At 34.1% G+C, this 20,037-nt stretch overlaps 1 protein-coding gene across 1 annotated transcript in view; it reads right to left on the reverse strand.

The window, feature by feature from the left end:
- LOC106471735 (4-coumarate--CoA ligase 1-like) overlaps nucleotides 1–20,037 on the reverse strand; it is a 44,662-nt gene that overhangs the window by 5,413 nt on the left and 19,212 nt on the right. Inside the window, exons 6-9 of the mRNA XM_022400342.1 lie at nucleotides 17,270–17,447; nucleotides 15,382–15,479; nucleotides 14,730–14,874; nucleotides 5,897–6,145 (exon numbers count right to left, since the gene is read on the reverse strand). Of these exons, the coding sequence (XP_022256050.1) occupies nucleotides 5,897–6,145; nucleotides 14,730–14,874; nucleotides 15,382–15,479; nucleotides 17,270–17,447 (670 nt within the window). The remainder of the gene's footprint in view (nucleotides 1–5,896; nucleotides 6,146–14,729; nucleotides 14,875–15,381; nucleotides 15,480–17,269; nucleotides 17,448–20,037) is intronic.

Consider the following 20,037-nt stretch of genomic DNA (forward strand, 5'->3'; position numbering starts at 1 on the left):
AAATTCAAAACAAACAAATCCTTGATATTCTTTGTGGACACAGAGGCGTTGTTTCCCTTCTTGTAATCAAACAGCATTACATGCCGAATGTATGTATCATCGTGTCCATCACTATAAAGGATTAGAATATGATAAACTTTATACATTATATAGGCTACACTAACGTGAGGTTTAGGCCGTTCGTTTAATTATTATACGGGATATTTTTGGAGGTGATTAATGAAAGTGTTCCAAAACGCGACATTAATATCTAATATATATTGTTACGACAGCGGAAATCACGTGACGCTGGTGGCGCGTTGGCGTGCGTGATGAGTTTCTCGAATTATCAGAGAAATCCGAGTGTGTTCGAGATGCCCTCTTCGTTACTATAAAAGCCTGGCAGCGAAAGCAAGCGAGGATGAATGAAGAGAAAGTATTAGTTACTTTGAGTTCCGTGTAATTTATGATTCTGTTAGTTTCGAGCTAGTGAGCCGTAAAGTGTGTGTTTTGCACTCGTCCAGAGCGAAATTATCGAGATTGTGAATCGCTGTGAATTATAGCGGTATTACAAAAGTTGTTAAGTTTAAAGTGACGAGAAACGTACTGATTGTGGAACTTCTGTGTATTAAAAGTTTGTATCGAGGAAAAATAAATTGGTTTAATCAAGAAAGGACTTCTATCTCTGAAGATCCTCGGAAAGAATTTTTACCGGAAACAAACAAAGAAGTTGATACGTAACAATATAATTACTACTATTTTAACAACTTTCCGTAGGATTTTAACAAATATACTGTGGCAGTACTTCTACAAGTCATAAAGTCTAGATTTAGTTATTTCAAAATCATTATTTTACACATTTTAACATTTGTACTAAAATAATAAATGATTAACATATTGTATCCGTACATTTTTCTATATAGCAATTGATCACCTCCAAACGCACACAAATATTGTTTGGAAAACATAACTTCTTTCAATGCTCTGTAGGACACTTACTATTTCACTTTCACAAATCATTCATATTATAACCAGTAATCGCCATAGAGCTAAATATAACAAATGATCGAATTACTGATTACTAATATTTAAAACACCACAACTTTCAGACTGGCCACTATCATAAAACATACATACATATATATACATATACATACATATATAAGTTCATAAAACTAACAAACTAGAACAAGCATATAGACAGTTATTGTGACAGCACGTGATCAAATGTAAATATTTCTTTTACAGCACCTTGGAGATATTGACATCACCAACATACAGTTTGCGAAGACTGACTCATTGAAGGATACTAAACGTCTTGGTTAAGAAATAAAGAAGTTTAGAAAAATCATCGGATTAGAAGTATCAAACCTTGATACTGTTTAACCTTAATTCACGTGCATACAATCTGGATACAGACTTCTAAGAATTACAAAGGTCACCAAGTAGTCACACATATGCATAGAGTACACAAACCCACTACAGAAATACTGACGTCATTATCGTCTACACTTCAAACAACCTAAGAAGAGAGGATGGTCACAGTCCGAAGTGTTTGATATTCAAGGCCACTGACCGTCTTGGTTAAGAAAACCATAAGATTAGTATGACCAAGTCTATTTTGCAATAACTGGCTAGCTAGTCCAAGGACCATAAATTATAAACCAAGTTTTTGGTAACATGAATTATACAAATCAGTGTTTGTCATATATTATTATACATACAAAACACCAGTTACTATGATCATTATACAGAATTAATAATAAACTCTACATAAGATTAGTATTCACTTTTGCAGATCACTAAATATATTAAATTAGACCGTAATTATACTACACAATACATTTAATAATGAACATATGTACATTATACTTTAATTACTGAAATTTAAAAGTTCTTTCCATAACGTTTAAATGGTTAATGTATTGCATTGTGTGTTTGTTTGTAATTATGCACAAAGCTACACAATTGGTTATCTGTGTTCTACCCACCATGGGTATCGAAACCCGGATTCTAGCGTTGTAAGCTCCGCAGACATACCGCTGTGCCACTGGGGGGGGGGGCAATTTATTAAATATTGTGTCCAAAAAACTATCAGAGTGTTTAAATCCACTTAGAATAATATGAAAAATCGATTCATCACGTGATCATGAACTGAAGTCAAGAGAGAGTTAAACATTGGTGTATTGTATGATTTTTAGTGTTAGTTATTACAGATAAAACTTCCATTTAAGCGTACGAAAAACGTTTATTAAAATAAAAGTCAATTATAATGCACTGTCACTATGTGTTTACAATATACTTAAAATAGATGGTTCACTGTAAATATGTTGTTATACATATCAGTTAAATACAATGTTTGTATTTAATTAAACTGTACGTTTCTAAAATGTCATTATAAACGACGAAACATCAATTATTGTATACCGTGCCTGACATACTGTCAGAATGTTTCAGTTGACTTAGAACAAAATGAAGATCGATTCTACTTAAACATGTGAGACTTTATTATCTCATGTTTCAAAACATTGTTGTTATATTTTAGACGAAGATTTCAAATACTGTATGTTGAGGTCTGTTTTGATTTATCTAACAGCAGCGATATGTTTATTTTACGATACTTTTTAAATCAAAGACAGTACAAAGGTTTTGTTTGTGTAAACACTTCCATCAGGAATTATTACACTGACAATCAATATCATAACAATTACCCATACACAGAACATACTAACTGTCTAAAATATATTGAGGAACACCAATCACCATGTTGGTATCCCCCTTTAAAAAAAAAACAATTTCACATGTATATATTACAAACTTCGCAATTGTCTTTGCTAAGATTAAAACTACACGAGTCATATTATTGAATTTAATTTTGGAGGGAGAATATTGAAGAAAAATGTTTAAACAGCTGATTCATGTTCACCATAATGCTCAATATAATAATATACAACTTACTGTTGAAATACAAAATATTCTACCTTTTCTTGGAATTTAGATTACTCTTACAGGGAACAGACATCTCTCTACTGAAATTTATTTTAACATATATTTTGACATTGATTGCATTGCTACTGTCAAGATAAGTTATTTGAACTGTAAGGTATGTTCTATATTATAATGCTTCCATATGCCAGCAATTTGGATACTCTCAAACATCTTGTGATGGTACTTTAATATGTGTACTCTTTGTGGTGACAAAAGCCACCATAGCTATGGGTGTCAACAGAATTCACATTGTGTTAACTGCAATGGCTTCTACCCCTCCTAGTTTTGTTCGTGCCTTAAATGGATGGAGGATAAGGAGGTACAGTGGTTAAGAACTGTTAACAACATTTCTTATCCCAAGGCATTGAAGTTGTTCTCTCTTTCCACTCGGACATATGGTACTACACTCCATTCCACTGTTACATTTGGAATGCAGATAGATCTTTGCATTCCTCTCATCAAGTTTTCTCTAGCCATGTAAATGGTTTTCTTCCTACCATGGATACACGAGTTGACAACTCTATGCTACTCCTATCCTTGTCTCTTCTATAGAACCCAGTAAATTCTTGTTACCATCTCCATCAGCCTCGAGGTCATTTGGTCATTCACTCTGACTGGGAAAAGATCTAAGGAAGTTGATTTATCTCTTTCTACTAAACACACATAAAAAAGTCCTCCACCTGGTTCTCCTGCTGCTTCTAAGAAACAATGGCCACTTTGATACAGTGGAACTGTTGAGGTTTCCATTCTAATTTAGATGACATTAAAACCTTGATTGGTTACTATCATCCTGCATGCCTGTCATTACTGGAGGTGATCCTGAAACCTGCTGATGCTGACACCTTTTGGTGGTTAACTTATACAAGAAAGAGACGATGTGTGAAAGACAGGTTCATGTGAGTGTGGCACTGCTGGTTGTCCATTATGCACCCACCAATATTGTGCACCACTGGAAGCTGATGTCATCCTTGACTCTATTAGTCATACCATCACAATTTGTTGCCTTTACCTGTTGCCGAGAGAGAATTACGACTAGGAAGATCTTGTCAAGCATTTTCCATCTCACCTCTTCATCCTGGGAGACTTTAATGGACACAATTATCTCTGGGTGGTGCTAGTCTTTGATGGAAGGAGTTTTTTTGGGAATGTGTGTTCTCAAATCACAACCTTTCTGTCTTCAATACTGGATCATATACATATTTTCATGCCTCTTGTTAGTTTTTTTATTGTCATACATCTATCCATTTGTTCTATTCTCTGCTTGTTTGTCTTGTAAGGTGGACAATGATCCACAGAGCAGTGATAATTTTCCCATCGCTCTGAGGGAGTTCAGTCACAGTCGATGTCATTCAACTTGTGGGCTATGATGAAGGCTGACTGCGTCTTCTTTGATACTCTCTATCAGAGCTTTATCTTGCTGAAATCAACCTCCCCACTATTAATTATTATGTGGAGGCAGTAGCTGATTGTATTGTTCAGGCAGCTGTTCGTATGATCCCCAAAACCTTGACACATTTGCCACAGTATCCTCACCTATGATAAGACACATGAGTGTCAATGGACATGGAAGGCTCAGATATAGGCCTAGGATATCTTCCACAGATATTACACTCTGCACAGCTGCATGAAACTTTCAGATTGATTGTGCCTATGCCCTACATGTCAAACATCAATGTCAGAAGGAATCTTGGGTTATGCTAGTTTCACTATACCTTTGACAAGGTGATTTGGGACATGTTTCAAAGGGTTAGTGGGAAGTTTCCTCCCATTTCCTTCCCAAAAAGTAATACCTACTAAAAACACTTAGGATTAATTGCTGTTTATAAGAACAATGTATTGCACTTGAAACTATGTGCCACATTTTCGATTGTACTGAGTCCGATGGTCATTAATACCCGAAACAGTTTTCATTGTAACTAGCTTCTGCAACTGATGATGAGATCAATGTTAGATCAGTTATTCTTTTAGTCAGTCCTCCCGTTATACGTGGCTATCAGCTTCCAAAAATTAATTTAATAGATAACGGGTACACAAGTCTCTTAGATCTGTATCGAAGGGCTTGATAAATATGGAGTCTGATGTCATTGCTGGGGTTCTACTTTCTTTGGCTATCTTTCTCTTTACAATTACCAATAATTTAAGGTATGGTTGGAAGCTTGTGAACCCTTTGCTTGTAATTCTTTGTCAATATCAAATACCTTTTTTATTCTCTAGTTAATGGTATCAGTGAAAATTTCCAAGTTAGTTGCAAAAATATTTTGCGTTGGAGAGTTCTTTTTTATAACCATAATCTTCAACAGGCGAATGAGATTATTGGCCTGAATTGGATTAAGGTGTGGTTTCAGAGCCTGCAGCTGTTTTAAATGCTTTAATAAGCAAGAGCTTCTACGGAGAACAACAAACGCTTTCTTTTTGGGCCATTCACATTTAAGAATTCTGCTAAATGATTATGAATATCTTACACACCAAGGACTTTTACATATCTTCCTGTCATAAGCTTCTCATGGTGGAATTACACATTGAATGGTCGAGTATTCGGTAATATGACAATTATTCTCAGAAAACATCATTAACAAATGTTATCATTTTGTTAGCTATATTTGGTTACATCAAATTAATATTTGGATGCTAACGAGTAACAAAATGTTCTTTAAAAATTGAGTTTATTTGCATATGTATATATTAACATTTAGGCTTAAATCATTTTGTGATAGGGCATGGCAAAGTGAAATAACGAATCCTACATTATTAAGACACATGGCAAAGTTTCATCAAACAATCTTATTGCAAGTAGTTGTTTTATAACCCTTTTAAATTAAACGTGTCTACAGCAACTAAGCTTCAGATGCTCAGGCACTCTGTATCGTCAGATAGATCAAGGTTGTAAAAACTGAATAAGTTACATACATATAAATGTAACATCATTTACCTGACACAAACTGAATAAGTTCTGCTGGCTCCACTTTACAACCTTGTTTCAACACTACATAGCCACGTGGAACTTCCTCCAAGGAAGAATCCACTATCCCAATTACAGCAGCGTCATCAACAGCAGGATGACTGCACAACAATGACTCAATTTCTGTTGGAGAAACTTGGTGGAATTCCGTCTTGATCATTTCTTTTATTCTGTCAGTAATATAAAGGTTTCCTTCCGAATCATAATATCCGTAATCCCCTATTGTAAATGGTAAAAAAATTATTAGTTTCTTGGTAATTATAAAAGTAAAGATACATGCTTTATTTTTGTTGTGATCACAAAAATCATCATTTCAATGTAAAGGTAATCATTGCTATTATTGACTTTGATTTAAAATATTGTAACTTTGAACTCTTCTGTTATGTTGAATGAGAAAGAAAAGTTAGAAAAGTTTTATAAAAATACTGTCTTTTAGGAAAATAATTATCAGAATTAAAATACAGACAACTACTTTGCTGTTTAGAGAAAATTAAGTTAACTTAAGGTTTAATTCATATCTATTCTAGATTTTATACGAAATGGTAGACAGCATATTATAATGTAAAAAGTTATCAATTAAATACTAATTAGTAGCTATGTTTCATCTTAATGAGTGCTACCAAAATCGATGAATACTTCATTTATATGCAAAATTATAGTTTTGAGTTTACTATATATGTTTCTAAATTATTTTTGATGAACCTGTGTATATTGCTAGTTTGGACACTGATTCATTATGTACAAATATACTTTTAAATGAAGTATAGAGTTATCAAGTATAGAGTTAAGTAGTAATTTAATATTCCAAAACGTGGAATATTAGAGGTATATCAAAACAATAAAAACAAATTGATGGAGTTTCCATGGGTTAAAGGATTGCAATATGTTTAGCTAATCTGTTTTTAAGTTATCATGAGAAAAAGTAGTTAAAATTTTCCTGAATAGTTTAAATCTTCGTATTACAGAAGATATGTAGAGGACACATTTGTTGTATTTAAAAATAAATTTGATAGATATTATTTTCAAAATTAATTAAATAGTAAACATGGTAATATTAAATGTATGGTTATGAACAAACTGCACCCACCTTACCTTTTTAGCCACTAAAATAGTTAATTTAGGTAAAAGTTTTGAAAGTAAATGTTCCCATGAATAAGCATTTGCTGAGTTATATTTTCATTTTCAAAGTTTTATACCATTTGAGTTTATAAAGAATTTAGTTTATATTTTAATACACTGGACTTATGAAAATGTCACTTGTTTTCTGGATTTCATGAAGAAGTGGTAAATTTTAAGAAGTTTTTACTTAAGAACAGTTTCCTTTACATTTGAGTGATGGTATTACTAAGAACACTTGGTACACTTCCAAAATTAATAAATGTAGAACTAAAGAAATAGTTTATTGTATTTTAACATATACAAGCAAACATGCTATCGAATTAAATAAAAAGGCTAAAGCTGTTTTGAATAATAAGGTTTATTCCCTAATTCAACTTAGAGTTGTTTTAAATCAATAGGATATTTCAGTAATTATTGTTAGTTTAAAGGATTAAAAAACTCATTGCTCTTATGTAATCTATATTTTTTATGTCCAAGATGTAACAATGGATACGTGGGCTCTACAATTAATTGATCCACAAAATACCCCATATAACCAGTCAGCCATGTTTTGCCAATGTTCACAAGACTGTGACTTCATTCCCACTACTGAAAATGTCAGCATATTGAGAAGTGAATTGAGTTTAAAAAATGATGAGAACGAAAGAAAGACTGAGGTTTCACAAAAAATTCTCAGGATTCATAGTTAAATTGCACTTATTTATAATCTGTATACATTTGTAACCTCCTTTTTTCTTCCACGTGCAGTTCTACTGCAAATACATTAACACTTACAAATATATTCATGATTCCCGTGTGGGTCTCAGAAGAAAACCCTTGAGGTGAATTTCTGTTGGTGGTAGGGTCTCCCGAAAGGTTTAACCAATTTAGTTTACCTCCTCTGGAATCCGAACATCCACCCACATGTTTATAACGCATGGCAACCTGTGAAGGGTAGGATAGGATTCTAGTAATTAAGTGCACATTGTTTGTGCCTTATATTAGTATAGACAGGAGTCCCATCCAGGGTAAATAAGTTGATCTGTTATGGATAAGAACAAAAGACATGCTGAATGAGTGTTGTGGATAGTCTTAGGGATGGTATATGAGTATATTACCCATAAAACCGTGGCATTAGATTTATGTCTGTTTAGAAGTCTCTTTATGTTAGTTCATGAAAGGTCGGTTCAGTACCACATATTACTGACTCTAGTATGGAAAATTTTAATTCCTAAATCTCAGATGAGAACTTAAAGAGGTCCTAAATTGAAGACTCTTCATTTACTAGGCCCTCGAGATATACAGATCCCTGTATGTGGTGAGAGGATCTCTCAGGAAAGATTATGTTTGTGTAGTTTACATTTTCTGGGATTCAGAAAAATCAATCCACACGTTTGAAGTGCATGTTGACTTATGAAGGGGAGTAAAGGATTCTGATGGTTGAGTGGTGTCGGGAATACTGCAACACACCACTTTGGCCATGAATTCCTGTAGATGGGTAGTCTTGGGATGGCACGTCCAGGATCTTTTGATAGGTCCTAGGGTAAAACTGAATACCAGTATCATTCTCAATGGGTGTTGTGGACAATATATCTGTTTGATGCTGGTGTTTGGGTATTTTGCCTATGAAACCCTGATGTGGCTTTAATGTGGCACTTTCTCTTGTAAGACTCCATGGTGGATAGAATAAGTGGATACTGAATATTTTTCTCTTTTTCATGAATAATAAACAAATGAAAATAATAATAAAAAATTCAATTCAAAAGCGATCATGATTGTATGAACCTGCTGTTCCAAAGTTAATATTTACTAAAATGTACCTCATTCTCTTATTCTTCATTCATTATTGGAAAAATCTCTTTTTATCATCCAAAAAAGATTAGAGGAGCTTGCTGGCTTTGCTAAATCAGTCAAGAAGTTATGATCTAGGAAAAGTTTGGTGGAAACATTCCAAGTATTGGACAGTGATCATCTCTTAAAATCAAAATCCATTGGAGATATATCTATTGAGGTTATTCCTCGTGCTACTTTGAATTTCTTAAGAGAAGTTATCATTGAGAGGGAGTTGCTTAACATTCCCAAGAAGGAAAGCCTCGCTGGTTTCTCCTGCCAAGGAGTTTCAACTGCCTAATGTATCTCGTCTTGAAAAGATGGAATAATGTGGTCTACCAGCATTCTTAATTGGACATTTACAGCACCATGTTTACCTGCCACTTTCAAGGAAGGTTATCTGAACTGCATATTGAGGCCCTATATTCCTAGTCTTCTACATTTTTTTCCACTGATGGTTAGGACACTCTTATTGAGGTACTTTGATCTGTGTTTGTTGTGGTGGCAAAGGCCGTGATAGATATGAGTATGAACAGGATTCACATTGTGTAAACTGCAATGTTTCCCACCACTCTACTTTCAGTTATGTCCTAAATGGATTTATCTGATTTGTTTTGAATTTCACTAAAAGTTGCTTGAAGGCTATCTGTGTTAGCTGTCCCTAATTTAGCAGTGATAGACTAGAGGGAAATCAGCTTGTGAAAACCACCCACTGTCAACTCTTGGACTACTCGTTTACAAATGAATAGTAGGATTGACCATCATATTATAATGCCCCCACGGCTAAAAGGGCAAGCGTGTTTCTTGGTAGGGATTTAAATTTACAACTCACAGATTGTAAGTCGAATATCCTAACCATTAGGTCCCTAAACGGATGGAGAAAGAAGTACAGTACTTAAGAGCTGTTAACAATATTTCTTATTATGAGGCACATAAGATGATAAATCCTCTTCCAAAATGTAATTATATGTTGCTGCACTATGCTCCACTAACAAACTTGGGATAAAGTCAGATCTCTCCATTCATCCAACAAAGTCATTATCTAACCATATTGTCTTCTGCCCTCCATGGATACTTAGTTGACAAGTCTACATATACTCTGATCTGTGTCTCTTCCACTGAAACCAGTGACTCTTCTCCATTGGCCCTGGGGTGCAGGATTATTATTTGGTCATACACTTGTTATCTTGAACCTCATCCTTTTGATGCTAACCTGCGCTATTAAGCAAGTGTACGGACCAGGGAGGTTTATTTACCTCTTTCTAGTAAACAGAAATGTTGTAATTGTAAACAAAAAGACTTGCCATCTAGCATTCTTGCTACTTCTAAGTAAAAATGACCTCTCTGATACAGTGGAACTGTCGAGGTGTTCTTTCTAGTTTAAATTAGATTAAGGTTTTGATGGATTCTTACTATCCTGCGTTTTTATTCTTAGAGGAAAAAATCTTGAGATCTTTTTTAATCATAAGAAGGTGTATGACACTACGTGAATCTTTCGTAGCATACTGGATCGCTATTCCTATGGTTTTTGAGGCCATTTGCCCACTTTTATTTGAAACTTTTAAATGACAGGTCATTCCAATTCCATGTGGGATCAACATTGGTTCAATTCTTCACACAGGAACCTGGAATCCTTTAGTATTACGATCAATGATATCACTGAACAACTTCCTCCTATAGTTGCAAACAGCCGGTATATTGATGGCTTTCAGTTTTCTTTTTCGTCATCAAATATGAGGTTTATTGAATAGCAACTTCAGACTTCTCTCACTCACTTGTTGCAGTGGGCTACAACATATGGTTTCACATTCTCATAATCTAAAAATTTGTGTATTATTTTCACCAGCAGGAATTTCAGCCTGCTCCAGAGCTCTGTCTTGGTGGACTTCTCTTTGACCACAAGCTGATATTTATTTCTCACATTAAGCAGCTTTGTCTTCTTCCACCTCTTGGGGAGTGAATAGGTTTTCTATGATGAAGATCTATTGTACCCTCATCCAATCAAAACTAGACTATGGATCTCTGGTCTATAGTTCAGTCAGGAACTCTGCCTTCAAATTATTGGATTCTGTATATTATCAGGGACTTCATCTCTGCATGGGGGCTTTACACACTTCTCTGGTTCACTGTTTATATACTGTGTCTTATGAACCGCTTCTTCACCCCAAATGTTTGCATCTTTCTTTATAGTGTGCTTCAAACCTCTGCTCCTTACTTTAACATCTCATCTGCCATTGTGTCTTCATGCCTTGGTGAGCTGTACTTTTTACAAACAGTTGTCTTCGCATCCAGGCACAATTAAATGAATTAGTGTGACATTGGATGATATTGATGAATCTGATGATCAGTCTATCCTGCCATGGCTTATTACCATTCCCACTTATGGCCTTTCTTTGAGCCATCTGATGAGGTTTGTTACTCCTGGTTGGAAGTACCATCTTCTTTTTAATGAATACCTATCAAACCATTTTTCTGTGTCATTTTTATGGATGGTTCGAAAGCTGATAACTCTGTTGGCTCTGTTTTGCAGCGGCTTTGTAGTTGTTCGCAGATCCCCTCTACAGATTCTGTGTTTATTACTGAGTTATATGCCATTTCACTTCTTCTGGATCATCTTGAAGCTAAGCAGTATATTAACTGTGTGAACTATATGGACTTGCTTAGCTCTTTAAAGGCTCTGGAGTCATTTGATGTAACTCCTATCTCAGTTCCCTTGGATATCCAGAAATGACTAGCCCATTTTTTTTTCTTATCCTTCCCTATTCAGTTTTTATGGATTCCTGATCATGTTGGTGTTTGTGAGAATGAGGATGATTATACTACAGCTAAATCCATCTGCTCTGGCAACGTCACAGCCCTACCTGTTCCTTATGTGGACTTCAGGTGTGTCACTAAGGTGAAGCTTCATGGCAGTTGGCAGTTTTTATGGAGTGAGCAACATCACAACAAATTTTCCTGATAAAGCCTGTTGTTGTTGTTTGCTATCTAGTCTGTGTACGAATCAGAGAGAGTAAGTTGTCTAGTCTAGTCTTCACATTGGTCACAGTTTTTTTACTCACAGATTTCTTTTACAATGGACTGATCTGCCGATTGCTCACATTATACTTTTGTGTTGTTGCTACGATTGCAAAAATTAGCATAATTTATCATTTTAGTCATATTTTTTCTCGTGGTTTATCTTTGATGTTGGATAGTGCCATTGGCAACAATGACAATGTCCAGATTTATTTTGTTTTTAGCATTTTACGGGCCAATAGCCTTTTCAAATGTTTAATTTTTGAACCTTGTTTGTACAAAACACAACGTTGATTTTTTTTCTATTATACTCTTTTTAAATAATTTGTATTGCTTTTTGGTGGTTTTATTTTTTTTGTCTGATTTTTGATCGAAATGCTTGGTGCATGTAGCTATGGTATTTTGACCCATAAACCCACAACCATCCAACCAACAAACTTTTATCACATATTCTCAGATTTTTAATCTTCATTTTCAGAGAAAAACTTTGGAATAAAATGCAAATATTCTGTGTGCAAAGGGGCTTAAGGGAGCTTACTTGCTCCTCTTAGGTTTTTTTTGTTGGAATTTCGTGCAAAACTACATGAGGGCTATCTGCGCTAGCCGTCCATAATTTAGCAGTGAAAGACTAAAGGGAAGGCAGCTAGTCATCATAACCCACCGCCAACTCTTGGGCTACTCTTTTACCAATGAATAGTGGGATTGTTATAACGCTGAAAAGGGCGAGCATGTTTGGTGGGACGGAGATTCAAACCCACGACTCTCAGATTGCGAGTCAAGCGCCCTAACCACCTGGCCATGCCTGGCCGTAAGACGTTTTAATCTAAAAATTACAGTGTAAGACACAAATCTCCTTTTTTGCTTACCATAGCCTATCTTCTTGATAGTGTAGAAAAGGCTCAAGACCAAGATATTACAGTTGTCAAATGGATACTTGTGCACAAAAATTGGAAATATATGCTAACTAAAATTGTTTCTTTTATTGTTCCTGTCTACAAGATGGTTATTTGAGTTGTCTTATACGTGCTTATACTCTCATTCCAACCCAATGTCTGACCACAAGTGACATGGTCCTTCCAGGAATTCCTGTCATAGATCTCCCACTTGTGTCCACTATTTTTGTAAAGGCCACTAGTGCGGTAATTGAAATGGTGAGCTATTATATTTTACTTATCAGATTTCCTGCCCCTCTTGTTCACAATCGTGTTTTAATAAAAGAATGAGAAGGAAGTTCAGTATATTAAAATTGTATAATATCATTATTTACACAGATGTATATCTATTGGTATCACTAGCGTTAAAGCTATGCTTCCGCCTTTTCCAAAAGAATACAGGCATTTATATCTGTTTCATACGTTTAATCTTTTTCACATACTTTAATGCCTTATCTGCTCCTAAAGCCACCTGTTGACAAAGTATTTTACTTCAAAGTTCTCAGGTTTCTCAATATCACTGCTTGTGAACATTTTATGGTGTAAGTGGCTATATTTGGCTTTTAACATTTAGCACATTTTATATTGAAGTTTATCAATCTACCAAGGAAATAATGGGCCCTGAATACGATAGATAGAAGAATAAACCAATAAAGATTGTTCCTACCTATAACAACTAATACTCCTAGATAAAAATGGCTTCTTTTTTTGTGTAACTATTTAGGATTGACACTGTTATATATTAATTGAATCTCTTAATCAATTTTTACCACTCTTATCGCCTTCTAGCTACGTATGTACCTATGATCTGGGCAGATAAATGGTGGTGCCCACTGGTGAGGAATTTGCTAAACTTGCTTGTAACTGTAACGTGTATTGTAAGTTACATTCAAAAGAAAAAAACCAAGCCCTCTTAAATTTAAAAGAAATATTGCTTTAGTTCTAAAGTCTTCAAGCGATAGAAAACAAGTTACTGGTGGCAGACATGCAGATTTAGCTATAGATGTGCGATTTGATGGACAAGGCCATGAACCAACGCCTTGTATAGTAAGTCAGAAAAACAAATGACCAGTGTGCGAAAAATATGAACTACGCCTTCCTTACAGTCGAAGAATTCCATGTTTCAAGATTTATCATACCAAAGAATGTTTCCAAGCTCAGTATTTGCGACTATTATTGCAAAACAATTCATTTTTGCAAGGCCTGTGTTTTCTAACAAGTCATCAGTTTGTGTAATGTTTTATTATAAAATTAATGAAATACAAGTAATTTTTCTTTTATGATTTCGGTAATCTTTATGACCTGTTAGTTTAATATCCGTAAGGGAACATCTATATAATTTCAAAAGGAAAAAAAGGAAATTTATTTCGAGACTGAAAAAAAAGTATCCTTAGCTAATAATATGTCTTCTCTGAAAGTAATGTAAAAAAGTAAATAATTAAACTTGATAATTGTTCTATTTCAATCTGTAAATGTAATTGTGACACAGTAACGCCTTGTCTTCTTATGTAAATATTATGATGATTGCAGAGTAAAGCTACCGAAATATGTAGTCTTTTTAATTTTGGCTGTCGACCAAATAATATTTTATTGTGCATTTTATCTTGTTTTTATTTTTAAGAATTACAGTTATATATTTCATTAACCACTTGTTTAACTAATGTACTAGTTAAGCAATATAACACGTCCTGATCATAGTTTCATAATCTTGGGACTCTCACTTCTTCGGTCGCTTACAACGCACTAATCATTATTATATCTCTCTTTATAATATTAATAATACGATATATAAAAACCTAACTGTAACACTTACAATTGTGATTCTAGTACAATCGGTAAACAGACATAAAAGAGTTTAAAAATGGTATTAAAAAGTGACTATCAGCTTATACTTAGAAATGTATTTTAACAGGAGATTATGAATTTACCTGTAACACACCAACCATCAGCGGTGATTGTTTCTGATGTTATTTTAGGATTATTCAGATAACCTTTCATCACCTGTTCTCCTCGTACATAAATCTCACCACATTCGTTTGGACCCAGAGTTGCACCAGTGGTGACGTCTATCACCTGTAAAGCAAACTAGATATTATACACATTAATCAACTGGTTATTACACTGTTAGAATTGACAATGGTGAGTTTATTTACCTTGATATTAACAATACATTGTTATTGGCATAAGTTTTACTGTGGTTTCAAAATACACGTACTAGAAGAAAAGTCACAAACTGCTTTTCGTATTAAGGTTAAAGTATTATGATTTTGGTGGTTTCTGTTTGGATATTGAATTTAGAAAACCCTATGTTTTTACATGATTTGATGAAAAATTAAAACGAATTTCAGAATATAACAGCCTCACAAGCCTCAAACTTTGGAAAAGACAAATTTCGTTCTTACAGAAGGAGTTATATAAAGATATGGAATGTTTTAAAAGTATTCAATTTGAAAGTCTTTTTTTTTTATTTAAATTATTATAACATGAATTATTTCACCAACTGCTTCATTGCTCCTTGGTTATAGTAACATACCTTTTAGATATTACACAGTGTTTATTTCACTTCTCAGTATTACGAACCTTTAATTCATTTGAAGAAAATAACTTTCCAACAGAATTAGGAAGAACACTTCCTTTCTCCACAATAGAGAGAATCATCGTCTCACTCAAACCGTACACTAAACATAAGAACAAAAAGATAATTTGGATCGTTATTTTCATGCTTCTGTTGAATGTATGGTTTATATGACAACTATTTGATTTTTAATAAAAATAATAATTTTTTTCTTTACATCCTCAATCAAACAAAAGTAATAGAAAATACTATATATTTAACAAAATGTGATGATGTTAGCATAGAACGCCAATGGAACATGATGTCTTTTAGAGCTGTGCCCTGTTTCTAAAAGGTACGTTTATTGTGTAACTACTTAACGTTGTATATTTATAATATTCATATTTATTTGAACGGCCCATTAATTCAGAAAATATGTTAAGACTGTTAAGGTTTAACTATTCTTATATATATATATATATATAACACAAGTAGCTTCAATACTTTTATTTACATTAATTGTTAATAAGCGATTAAAATCAGCACTCTAAAACAATAATGAACTTAATATAAAATAAGCATTAAGAAGTTTTTAGAAAAATCCATTGTTAATCCCAGTCCTTAACATAAATTCATAACGGATAAAGCCTGTTGTAACAGCTCCCAAATGCGTTGGGGATATCCAATCTACCAGACAAAATCCAAACGCTGATGTTAAACTAGCCAGCAAGCATGGAAAATAAATTAAAGGTATGGAGTTGAGTGCTTACACCCACAACGTCTCAACTTGTACTGTCTGCAGCCAGTTGTGGGAAAGCAGTTACCGTTTAAAGTTCTTATTATTCCTAAAGTAGAAATAAACCCACTCTAATATTTCTATTATATGCAACTCCCAACCCCCCGCCCTTGCAAAATATAAAAAAGAAATAAAAGATTTTGAGTATAATGATCTTAAATAGAATTACAAAAGCCCTACCGAAATATTTCTTACATAGTTCTTACTCCCAACCTCCTCCCTTTAAGATAATTTTATTTAACTACAAATCCCTATTCTGAATCCACCAAATGTAATTATAGATAACAGCATGGAGTCAAAATAGGGAGTTGTAGCTTGAGTAACTAATGTCTAAAGTATTTCCATCCTTGTATGCTTACCTTGTTCACTATCTCTACTTGCAAGTTTTTAAGTTCCATTTTTTTGTATCTTGTGTCTTAAATCTTAAGCTTGTTTGTTTACTTTTTTGTGACTGCATTTACACTTTAAGCTAGCAATCTTGTTTCTGTATTTTTTACAGTCCCTATTCCCCTTTTTAAATTAACAAATTTTAATAATGTTATTATATTGCATACTTCTTTGTATAAAAAAATGTAGACGTTTAAATATGTATGATTTTGGAGGTGTAAAGTTATTTTTCATTACTGATTAAGGTAGGAAATTAAGAGCATGTTCCATGTGCGATAATATGTGTTTTTATTGGTTCAGATTACTTGTTATGTTACTAGTTAAGGCAAAAATAGGTTTATAATATCGGTCTTCCAATTGCAGTCAACAGTACAGTATCATAATAACTTTAAGTTACCATGTTTATTGAGCAACTGTAAAATATATTCATCACGTGTTATATTAGAAGAACTTATAAAGAGAGCTTGAATGCCACTTGTTAAACTGACAGAGTTATGAAACAGTAATGATGCATAAGTACTACAAGTCTTAATCGACTCTTTGAAGGGTGTCGCTGTTAAACTCTCTAGAGATAGAGTAATAGTTAAGTATAATTGATAAAAAGTAAAATAAGATACATCTCTGTAGCAGTTTATCACCAACAAATGAGTATCTTGTTCTACCAAATATCTTTTTTTACAAACTTTTTATATATACAGTATTTCATAATTGATAAACTGTTTATCTCTTACTCTGTCGAACACTTTTCAAGAACGGGAACTTTTTCATAATAACCTCTTCGTTCGCTTCTCGGTTTAAAGGTGCTGCTCCTGTTATAATCTCCTTGACACTAGTGAGATCGAAATCTTGAACTTTCTGGTCCATTAGTAGTTTATAGACTAAAGCAACTGTGGCAAAAACAGTTGTTGGCTGGAAAAGAAAATATCCTTAATAAATCCATGGTTGACAAAAGGTAGAATATCTCAATGTTTTACAACTAACACAGTTGTAAGATCAGAAATCCTTTATTTATTTATTTTCAACATGAACTGCACTTTATTTAAAACATGTTAAACGACTACGTCATAGATCCCTAACTTATAGAGCAGAAATCCCTAATTTAGAATTTTTGACTAGAAGGTGGGCAACCATTTAATAACATCTACTGCATATCCTTAAGCTACTCTTAAATTACTTTACGCGCTTTATAATCGTATGAAGCACGCACTATTTCACTGAATTATTTAACATTTATTAAATATATTTATATGAACATTTTCCCCATATAAACTCATGATTACCAAAGTGAGCTAAACAAAACGGAGCTTTGAACTGCGATCATCAGGTTGCAAATCGAACGCACTAACTACGAGACCTGTATGAATGAAGTAATGTTAATAACACAGCTAATTTCAATTACTCCTTCACATGTTTAGCCAACATTTCAAACAAACCAGAAATTTTATAGCATACCGCCCGTTCTTACCACATAACTAGCTGTAGGAGAATACATCCCCCTAGCCAATGTAGCTTGGTGACTGGACTATAAACATGTAGCTTTCACACTGAGTTTTCAACTTTTACTGTAAAAAAAGGCTCAGTTTACTTCTTCTCTTGGAATTACTCTTGTAACCATCTTCATAAAATACAATCAATCTCACAATTTATTTTAATGAACCGAACATGAACATGCTAGCCCTTTCAACCGTGTGGGTGTTATAATGTGATAGCAAGTCCCACTGTTCGTTGGTAAAAGAGTAGCCCAAGAGGTGGCAGTGGGTGGTGTTGACTATCTTCCTTCCTTTTGGTCTATCACTTATAAATTAGGGACGGTTAGCAGACACAACCCTCCAGTTGCTTTACGCGAAATTCACGACAAACAATCACTCAAACAACAACCAAGAATGAAAAACAGCTTCCAAACATGTGGGGTTTCGGTTAAAGATTTCTTGGCAATGGCCAATAAAAATCATCAGCAATTATTTTTGGTCATATTTTTTGTTAGATGAGATGGCTGCCTGTATAGAACAAATGTAATTGAGTGTCATAATGCACTACCAATGAAACATTCACCACTCGTGCTCTTACCTGGAACATTACGAACACAGGTAGTGCTAAAATCTAATGGATTCTTAAAGACAGAATTAAATAACCATCAGAAGGTAGCGCTGAAATCTAGTGAATTTTTAAAGACATAATTATATAACCATCAGATCGTCACCAGTATTCATCGTGAAAAAGGAGGAAGAGACAAATTCTGAAGTAACCTTAATAAAGTAATGAACATTCCCACATCATTGTATAGATAATTACCTGGATATTTCAGATAGTTCCCTCCGAGTTCAGCGCGTGGTTTGACTGAAATTTAGGCACACGCTAATATACAAAGTTTCAGAATTCTTTGGACAGAGAGTTGGTATGGACAGTGTATCAACAGATCTAACTACGGGCGAAGCAGTAAAAGCCTACAAACCAGTAGTAAAGGGGAGATTTTCTTGTTTTAACATAGTTGTACTATTGACAATTTTAGCTGGTAACGCAGAAAGTCTCTATAGATATCAAAGCAAGAGTTAGCTTATTCAAACAAGGCCATATTGTCCACTTCTATGGAATACAGATGCCACTGATAATGAGATCAGAGCTCTATTAACAGACGTACAACGAAAGTCATAGCGTATGCAAATTCTTAGCATACGTAATTGCAGTGAAGAGAGAACTACTTCTAATTGTAGTACGTGTTACAAACTTCTAACACTATGTATATGTGAGCTCATCACTGGAGTAGGCCATGTAATATGAAAGAGGCTTGTTATCTTTAAAGAACTGGAAGAGATGATTACACATTGGAATATACGTTTGTCCAATAAAACAGGAGAGTAGAACAATTCCCATTCTCTGATTTATGATATAAAGCTGCGAAAGCTGCTCCACTGACAAATACATATAGCAGCTATAAATAAATAGCTATCAAGGAGCAAGAAAAAACGAGACAAACACAGTGTAGTGGAAGCACAAAGAAGCTAAAGCGTAATCTTAATAAATTATGTGTGCGATTATAGGTATTAAATGGAGTGATCTAATGCAAATTTAGCCCACGTTCACATTCTGCAATGAAGCTGAGGCAGATGAAAAAGTTACATTACAAATTAGGAGAATTAAAGGTCACCAATGAGTGTCATAAACAATTGTCAGCCTACAGAAGTGGCGAAAACTTCGTGTTATTAATCTGAGTTGATGTTGAAATACATTGTTCAGACTTACATGTTAGTGCTTGCAGACTGACTGGAATTATAACTTGTCTTATAAAAAATAAAGTGACAGATTACTGATCTTTTTAACATTTGGCCGAGATATTGTATTTCATGTGGATTTAATGTATAGTATTCAGTAACTGCATATCTCATAAGTTTTCACTGGATTATTTAGAGATGTTACAAACCATTATTGGCCAGGCATGGCCAGGTGGTTAGGACGCTCGACTCGCAATCTGCGGGTTGCGGGTTCGTATCCCCATCCCACC

The sequence above is a fragment of the Limulus polyphemus genome, unplaced genomic scaffold (assembly GCF_000517525.1).
Source record: "Limulus polyphemus unplaced genomic scaffold, Limulus_polyphemus-2.1.2 Scaffold4824, whole genome shotgun sequence".
In the NCBI taxonomy this organism is placed as follows: Eukaryota; Metazoa; Arthropoda; class Merostomata; order Xiphosura; family Limulidae; genus Limulus; species Limulus polyphemus.